We start from the raw sequence: 9,205 nt of genomic DNA, 5'->3' as shown, positions 1-9,205 counted from the left end.
ATATAAATTATATATATATATATATATATATATATATATATATATATATATATATATATATACCATGACTAAAAAAGAAACACAACCGCAACGTTTTTTTTTTCAATGCCTAGTTATATTATTATTTTTTGTGTTTTTTTAATGCCTACAGATTATTTTGTTTTTGAACACGATGACATCATATATTCATGGTTTTTTTTCAATGCCTAGTTATATTATTATTTTGTTTTTAATGCCTACAATAACGAAGAAATTAGTGTGTATATAAAAAAATACCCCATGAATATTCCTGGTTGAGGCCTATTGTCTCACACTCTTCCACATTCTAGTGTAACTCAGAGGGCTCTTTACATTACATAATTAATTAAAAAATACAACACATGGCTAAAGCTAATGCAAAACAAAGAAAAAGGAAACAATGTTTGGATCACAGTGACATTATCATTGTTCTACACTTGATCTGAACAGTACACCATTTCTTACCTACCCTTAGGATCGGTTTAGAAACACTTATTGGTGAATAGTCTGCTGGTACTTCCTGACTGGTAACTTGTATTGAATTTTTTTTAGTTTGTTAAAAATCTCACATCGATTAGAGATAAGGTCAAATTATAATATATAAATGGAGTGCAAATCTCACCGTACATATTAAAATATGGGCCGAAACATATTTAGTATAGGAGAGGCCTAATCGATTTAGGAGGCCCGCGTGAGAGATAAAAATATCTCTTGGAAGGATGCTGTCAAGGAGGCTCCCTTTGACATAGTGGATAGAAAGAGAGAAAGGCTCCAAACTCTTCCAGATGCTAGAAAGAGAGGTGGAGCGGTGCACAACAGTTTGAAAAGAAGAGATGTGATCTACACGAAAGCTTCATTGGTGATAAGAAAACACACTATTTTTATTCTTTGTAAAGATGAATATTTTTTTTTGTGTATTCGTCAGAATGTCTTACAAATGAAAGGGGGTGAGCTTCTATTTATAGAGCTCTTGGGAAAATGGGGAAATAAAAAAATCTATCCTAACAGAAACCCGATTATTGTCTTTAGACAGTAATCCAACCAAATAATAAAACTCAACAGCCTCCCCTCAAGATGGATGGTGTATGCTCACTAATCCAAGCTTGGGGACTATGGATTTGAACCGTACACGATGGGGAAATTTGGTGAAGAAGTTGACCAGTTGCTCGTCAGATTGGATTGGAAGAAGCCGTAGGAGATTCACCTGTATCTTTTCTCGAACAACATGACAATCAAGCTCTATGTGCTTGGCTCTTTCGTGAAAGCTCTGGTTGTGAGCTATGTGTCTCGTCGACTTATTGTCGCAGTACAGAACATGAGTTCCTGCTTCCCGAACTTGCAGATCCTGTAGGAGATAGTGAACCCATTGTATCTCACACACAGTGGCTGCTAGGGCACGATATTTCGCTTTTGTGGAAGATCTAGAAATGGTGCTTTGTTTCTTGGACTTCCACGAAATGAGGGATGATCCAAGAAATAGGCAGAACCCTGTAGTGGACCTTTTAGTATTTGGGCATGTTGCCCAATCTGAGTCATTAAAGGCTTTTAGGTGAACTGGAGAATCCGTTCCAAAGAACAATCCCTCCGAAGGCTTAGACTTTAAATACCTAAGAACATGTTGCACAACCTGATTATGATGGTTAGTGGGTGATTTCATAAACTGGCTTAGCATATTAATAGAAAAGCACAAGTAGGTATGGTATTTCTTAGATATAGTAACTTCCCTATTAATCTTTGATAGGATCCATGATCATCTAAGTAGCTGTCTGCTTTATACAAAGAGCTTGTATCACTTATAAAGGGGTAGAAGATGGTTTGCATCCCAGCATTCCGGTTTCCTCAAGGATGTCCAGTGTATATTTTCTCTGACACAAGTGAATTCCCTTTTTAGATCTGGCCACCTCCAACCCTAGGAAGTATTTGAGTTCTCCCAGGTTCTTTATTTGGAATTTATTATGTAACAAGGCCTTTATGTGGCTGATTTCAGTCATTTAGTTCCCAGCTACTATGATGTCATCTACATAGACAAGTAAAGCAGTGAAACCTACAGAAGTCCTTTTTATAAAAAGAGAATGATCAGATTTTGATTGGACATAATCAACAAAGATGAGGAAAGAAGACAGTTTTTCAAACCATTGCCTATTGGCCTGTTTTAGGCCATATAACGACTTAGTAAGCCTGCAAACCTGACCCTCTTTATGGATATTAAGACCAGGTGGTGGCTCCATGTAGACTTCTTCATTTAGGTCTCCATGTAGAAAGACATTGTCCACATCAAGTTGATGCAAGAACCAATTATTATAGGCTGTAAGTGCAATAAGTAATCTAACAGTAGTAAGCTTAGCAACAGGAGAAAAGGTGTCCAAATAGTCTATCCCTTCTTGTTGAGTGTATCCTTTTGCTACCAAGTAGGCCTTGTATCTTTCTATAGTCCCATCAGCCTTGTATTTGATTTTGTATACCCATCTACAACCAATGGTTTTCTTTCTTGGGGGCAGTTGTGTCAAATACCAAGTATTGTTGTCTTGTAAGGCCCTGATTTCTCTTTGCATTGCTTCTGCCCACTCACTCGAGTCTTTAGCCTCATTGCAAGACTGAGGCTCATTATTTGAAGTGACAACCATAGTATACTTCAAATGCTTTTCTGACAAAGAATCATAGGATAATAGATCAGAGATGAGATAAGGGGTTTTAAAGCTATTTTTTATAGACAAGGATTGATTAACCTGATGCACATAGTCACTCAGATATCTTGGAGTCCTCCTAACTCTGTTGGATCTTCTCCAGCTATGATTTTCTTTACTATCAATAGTGTTATGACTATTATTGTTGTCACTAATAATCTGCTGCATTTCCCTTTCATTGTTATGATTTTCTTCACTATCAATAGTGCTGTGACTATTATTGTTGTCATTAACAATCTGCTGCATTTCCCTTTCATTGGTATCCATCTCAGTATGGCTCTCATAATTAATAGTGTCATGACTACCTAAGAGATCATCAAGAGAGGTGGTTCTATCTGCCTCTTTGTCTGCTATTTCTCTACTTCCACCCTTGTCTCTGTAGGGAAACATGTCTTCATAGAAGACAAAGTTTCTGCTTATGAAAAGTTCCTTAGTGTTGATGTCAAGAACAATGTAGACTTTGACAACACCTTTGTAACCAAGGAAAATGCCTTTTCTAGCTCTCGGATCAAGTTTGTTACTGCTGTTTTCAAGGGTAGAAGCAAAGACTTTAAGATTCAAATAAGTAGGGGGAACATTATGGGCCAGATCATAAGGTGTTTTATTATTAAGAACAGGAGAAGGCAACCTATTTGTTAGGTAAACAACATGACTAACAACATAGGACCAATAAGCATTAGGTAAGTTAGATTGAAAAAGGAGTCCACAGGTTACATTGAGTATGTGTTGCTGTTTTCTTTCAATAATAGAATTCTGTTAAGGTGTTTCAACACAATCTTTAATGTCATATAGGTCATATAAGTTCACACAATTAAATTCAGGTCCATTGTTTGTCCTAACTGATCATTTTATCAATTTGATTCTTAATTTTTACAATAAAATTCTACAACATATCCCTGGTTTGACTTTTAGTATTCATTAAAAAAATCCAAGTATGTCTACTATAGTCATCAACTATAGTAAGAAAATATCTATGACCGTGAACAGAAGAAGTTGAAAGAGGACCCCATATATCACAATGAATAATTTCAAAACATTCAGTAGTCAGAGAATTACTTCTAGAAAAAGGCAATTTATGTTGTTTGACATAGTGGCAAGCATCACAAACAATATTAGGACCCTTTTGTACATAAGGGAACTGTTCATATATCTGTTTTGTAGTTTTGTGTCCAGGATGACCTAACCTATAGTGCCACAAATTTACATCAACATGATCATAAGAAAAAGCAGACTTGGAAATAAAACTTTGGTCAGGATTAGGAAAGTCTTGTAGATGATAGAGTCCTTTGCAAAGATTAGCATACCCAATCATCTTCAACGTAGAATTCTCCCTTATCTGAGAAATCTCAGAGGAAAAAGTCATACTGCAGTTCAAGTCTTTGATGAGACTTTGAACAGAAATGAGATTAAAGCAAAAATCAGGAATGTATAGAACATTAAAGATAACAAAAATTTTAGAAAATTGAACTGTCCCTGCATGTTCAACAGTTATAATAGCATTATTAGGCAGTCTAATAGAGATAGGTTTGATTTTATGAAAAGTAACAAAATTTCTTTTATCATGGGTCACATGATCTGTGGCCCCGGTGTCAAGGATCCAAGAAGAGATACCTCGTTTGTCATCAATATTATCTCTTTGCATCTGGTTGACCTTGTGAGTGGGTTCATCAACCTTCTTTAACATTTTGAGGAGTTTTTGCATTTGCTCAAGAGTAAAGGAGTTGAAGGCAGCACTGGTGTTGGCCTGGTGAGCAGACTGAATACCTTCTGGGTCTGAATTGCTTTGGCAGGCATTAATAGAACTCCAGTCTTCCTTTATGTCTTGGTTACTATCTGTTTTCTTATACCAGGGTGGATAACCGTGCTTGGAATAACACGCATCCACAGTATGGTTCATTTTATTACAGTGAGAACATTGCTTTCCATAGTTGAGGTTCCTCCCTCTTCCCCTTCCTTGACCACGTGAAGCAACTCCACGCCCTTGGCCCTTCCATGTCTGATCATGCCTCCAGTTGTTGTTCCTGTCAACAGTACTGGCCAGAATCTTGGTCTCAGTAGTTTGATTCTGGTTGGCAACACCCAAATCTTGTCTCTCCTGTCTTTCTTTCTGCATGATGAGGGAGAAAACTCTATTGATATTGGGGAGGGGGTCCATCAATAGTATTTGGGTTCTAACAATATTGTATGTGTCGTTTAACCCTTTCAAGAAGCATATTACATGTACCATTTCTCTGTACTTCAGAGAAATCTTTGAAAGCTTACAGCTACAAGGAATATCACAAGCACAAGTGGGTATGGGTCTAAGGGATTCCAATTCCTCCCAATTTTTTTTTAAATTTGTGAAGAATTGACTTGCGCTTCTCTTTCCCTGTTTTATCGAGTGGATATCTTGGAGTACATATGAGATTTTGAAATAGTCACCCTTAGAGAACCTTTCCCTTAATTCATCCCATAGTTCCTTTGCTTCTTCAATATATATTACGCTCTCTGCAATTTGTGGAGAAAGAGTCCTTATAATCCAAGAAAGCACTATCATATTACATCTCTCCCAAGCATCAAACAAAACCTCACTTCTTTGAGGTTTCTTGATTGATCCATCAATAAATTTGATTTTAGTTTTTGAAAGGAGGGCTCTCCTCATGCTTCTACTCCAAGAGGAGTAAATGTTTTCATTCAGAACCTGAGAGATGAGAGAAAGACCAGGATTCTCCCCAGGGTACAGATAAAGGGGCTGGTAGGATTGACAGATTGATCCATGGGGCTGGTAGGATTGACATATTGATCAACTGCAACAGATCGATCAAATTTGTCGGATTTGTCGGATTGATCAATTGCAGTAGGGAGCAAGAAAAAGCCAAGAAACAAGTCCAAGAATACAACAAGAAATGAAACAAAGCCAGCAGAAGCAGAGTAGGTATTAAACCTGCTCTGATACCATATTAAAATATGGGCTAAAACATATTTAGTATAGGAGAGGCCCAATCGATTTAGGAGGCCCGCGTGAGAGATAAAAATATCTCTTGGAAGGACTGCTGTCAGGGAGGCTGCCTTTGACGTAGTGGATAGAAAGAGAGAAAGGCTCCAGACTCTTCCAGACACTAGAAAGAGAGGTGGAACAGTGTACAACAGTTTGAAAAGAAGAGACGTGAACTACACGAAAGCTTCGTCAGTGGTAAGAAAATGCACACACTATTTTTATTCTTTGTAAAAATGAATATTTTGTTTTGTGTATATTTTGTTTTGTGTATTCGTGAGAATATGTTACAAATGAAAGGGGATAAGCTTCTCTTTATAGAGCTCTTGAGAAAATGGGAAAATAAAAAATCTATCCTAATAGAAACCCGATTATTGTTTTTAGACAGTAACCCAACCAAATAATAAAACTCAACAATACACGTAGGTTATATGGAGTTTACTTAAGGCTTAACCCTATTTCTAATGGATTGCACTGTCAGTCATGAAGCTGCTCACATCATCAAATTTCCAGTCAGCCAGGTATCCAGGCTTTGAAGTGACACTGCTCAATTCAATATCTCCTGAAAGCATACATTGATGATCTTAATGATGGTGATGTTTGAGTGCACACGAGTTTGTTACCAATAAGGAGTATTGGTAAAACCTGAAGATGTGTTTTGATTATGCTGCAACTTATAGATTTTGGATGTAGTAGGAAAATATTTAAAAAGCAACTTGTAGATTTTGATTGTAGTAGGAAAATGTTAAACATTGTAACTTTTACTGGTATAATCGATTATGATTAAGCTATAATCGATTATCACATGTTTTTGTACTAGAATAATCGATTATCATGAAGCAATAATCGATTATCACAAGTCATACTTGAATAATCGATTATCACTTCATATAATCGATTATCACTTTTTGAAAATTCTATAACGGACTTGAATAATCGATTATCACTTACAATANNCGATTATTCATGGCAGTTGGGAGCTGACCTTTGGCATTCAGTGTATTTGGCTATATATATGTGGTTTTGGAGAACTCAGAACTTAACGTTCTTGAACTGAGAAGCTTAGTAGAACACTGTTTGTCAGAGGAAAGTTCTCAGAAGCTTTGTTCAAGGTTCCCTTGCTTGGTCTCGTGAAAGAAGAGGCTCGCGTATCGTGTGTCGATAGTCGGAGCAGACTCTCTTCGAGTTAGCAAGGTGCTCTGCCTGGTCTTGTGAGAGGAGAAGCTCGCGAATCGTTGGTCGATTGTCGGAGCAGTTCTCTTCGAGTTGGTAGAGTGTGCTTTGCCTGGTCTTGTGAAAGGAGAAGCTCGCGAATTGTTGGTCGATTGCCGGAGCGGTTCTCTTCAAGTTGGTAGAGTGGTTCTTTTCGTTCTATATTCTGTTCTTTATCTTGTAATTTATAAAACTGTTTTTTAGTGGAACTGTTAATCACTCTTTGTAGTGATTAATGACTGGACGTAGATTCTGTTGAATCGAACCAGTATAAAAATACTCGTGTGATTTTTCTATTCCCTACACTCATTTTACTTAACGCATATCAACTGTTTGGTAAATTTTCTAAAAGGACCAAATTATTTTTAATTGTGATCGAACGCGCTTTTCGCTCTCTGAGTTTTAAATCTGCTGCGCAATACTCTTCAAAAATTACCCCCTCCGATACCAGAACACGTTTTACTTCTTCCTCATTGAATTCTGAAAGTCTAGGGTCCACCAATTATGAGGTTGTTTTCTTGAAGCTGCGAAGCCTAAGAAACAGAAACCAATGACAATAAGGTAAAAGCAAAATGATATTTCAACACCACATTTTGACACCAATTTGACACTATCCAGGTGTCAAAATGTGGTTGGTGCATTTTAAATAAAAAAAAACTGATGTTCAGTACATGCAAGGGCATAGTTGGAATGAAAAAACCAAAATTTTCGTTTGGCAGTTTCTTTTGTGCATTCGTTTTCTCTTTCATGCTTATTCGCTTCTCTCCAAAGCTTTTTTCACCACCACCAAATGCCCTACCGTGTTCTGATTAGCACTCTCTGTTTCGTTTCGTTTTCTTCGGTGAACCCACTCATTGCCTCTTTCGTCCTCTCAGATTACCACAATCTCTTTGGTTTTCTTTTGCAATCTCCGGTGAACCCACTGATTGGCTCTTTTGTTCTCTCCGAGGAGCACTCTCTCTTTCGTTTTTCGGTGAACCCACTCCCTTACTATCTTTGTCTTTTGGTCATTTTTGTGTTGTTACTCATTACTATTTGTTTGTTGAAGTAGTAAAGGCAGCGCTATCTCTCTGTCTCTGGTTTTGGTGAAAGCGTTGGTCTCTCTCGTTTTGTGCGTGTGGTGAAAGGTCATCTCTGCCATTTTGATTGTGTGTTAGTTTTTGTTATTTTGGTAAGTCGAAGTGTTCAAATAGTAACGTATTCTCTAGTACATAGGTTGTATTGTTGTTTCGTGAAACCTAACCATTTTCTACACATTTGCCCTTACGACTGCAGGTCCAATGGTATTCTCATTTCGGTGTGGTGGTCGGATTCGTTCTTTCCGTCGTTGTGACCATCATCATCGTTGTTGTGTTGACGGTGTTTTGTTGGCGGTGTTGAGTGTGTCTTCGACGAGGCATGGATGCTTCCACTCAGCAAGGTCCTTCGACGAGCAAGGTAAGTTTGTTCTTCCTTTTGTCCTTTTTGTTTGTGGTTATTTGGTGGTTATTTCCTTGGTTGGTTCGTTTTGTGTTTGGGTATTTCGTTGTTCGTTATGGGTTCCTTCAAGTAATAAGGTCAATTTTTTGTTCGTAGTGCGTTTGTTGAAAGGGACAAATGGCCATTCCGTTTTTGGGAATTTTTTTGTTAAGTTTGTAGTTGTTTTTGTTTTAGGGTTTTGAAATTTTTGTGTTTTTGTTTGTGGTTGTTGCAGTTGACGGTTCGACACTCCTTTTCCACAAACTTTATTTCAACTTTGAACAAGCAATTGACACAGGAGCACCGAGCATTGATCCAGCTCCAATGAAGACTTTCGCGAGGATGGGGTCACGAAGGCGGTTCAAGAGCAAAACTCTTAAAACTCCTTTTACTGGAACATTATTATACGTTTGTTTAGAGATTATTTACTTTAATTAGTAGAAGTCTTATTTTTGACAAATGTTTTGTTGTGGACATATGTGTTTTGTAATTTCAATTGTAATGTTATTGTTGACAGATGTTACATTGAACTATCCTTGTTTCACATTGTATTACAGTTAAATGAATGAGTAATGTTATTGAAATTGAGAAATAATGTTAGCATTTAGTTGTTACATATTAAACTTGACAGATTGTTTTAGTGTTGTTCAAAGGTCTTGTGTTCACTAAAAGTAGTTGGATGAAATCCTGAGTCAAGAGCATTGAAAAAGGGTGGTGTAATCATTTACCAATAGGTGGTAAACGTTTACGAGAATGTTTTGTTGAATTTGTACAGAAAGTCCTTCACAAGGGACCACTTTTTTGTACACAGGGGACCAAGATGTCAAATTTCAACTTTTTGGCAAACTTTGCATGGGTT

The 9,205-nt window shown here is 37.2% G+C and overlaps 2 protein-coding genes across 2 annotated transcripts; both read right to left on the bottom strand.

The window, feature by feature from the left end:
• Positions 1-1,087: 1,087 nt before the first annotated feature.
• On the bottom strand, positions 1,088-1,690 carry LOC106753185 (uncharacterized mitochondrial protein AtMg00810-like). Its single transcript, XM_014634981.1, has one exon. The coding sequence runs from the start codon at positions 1,688-1,690 to the stop codon at positions 1,088-1,090; it is 603 nt and encodes a 200-aa protein (XP_014490467.1).
• A 319-nt stretch (positions 1,691-2,009) lies between these two features.
• Positions 2,010-6,248, bottom strand: LOC106753175. The gene is made up of 4 exons (XM_014634974.1): positions 6,174-6,248; positions 5,383-5,630; positions 3,887-4,966; positions 2,010-3,330 (listed from the first exon to the last, which is right to left on the bottom strand). The coding sequence occupies exons 1-4, from the start codon at positions 6,246-6,248 to the stop codon at positions 2,010-2,012; spliced, it is 2,724 nt and encodes a 907-aa protein (XP_014490460.1).
• Positions 6,249-9,205: the final 2,957 nt, after the last annotated feature.

This window comes from Vigna radiata, chromosome 2 (assembly GCF_000741045.1).
Source record: "Vigna radiata var. radiata cultivar VC1973A chromosome 2, Vradiata_ver6, whole genome shotgun sequence".
NCBI lineage: Eukaryota > Viridiplantae > Streptophyta > Magnoliopsida > Fabales > Fabaceae > Vigna > Vigna radiata.
The sequence above is the reverse complement of the archived record's forward strand: the minus strand, read 5'-3'. Positions and strand labels throughout refer to the sequence as shown.

Excerpts from the sequence above, each read along its gene's own strand:
- LOC106753185 (XM_014634981.1), bottom strand. The coding sequence starts at position 1,690 with ATGCTAAGCCAGTTTATGAAATCACCCACTAACCATCATAATCAGGTT.
- LOC106753175 (XM_014634974.1), bottom strand. The coding sequence starts at position 6,248 with ATGCTTTCAGGAGATATTGAATTGAGCAGTGTCACTTCAAAGCCTGGA. Across the intron at positions 4,967-5,382 it reads GTCTTTCTCTCATCTCTCAG|CTGTAAGCTTTCAAAGATTT; the intron begins GTTCTGAATGAA and ends TATTCCTTGTAG. Across the intron at positions 3,331-3,886 it reads GTAAATTTGTGGCACTATAG|GTTGCCTTCTCCTGTTCTTA; the intron begins GTTAGGTCATCC and ends CCTAACAAATAG.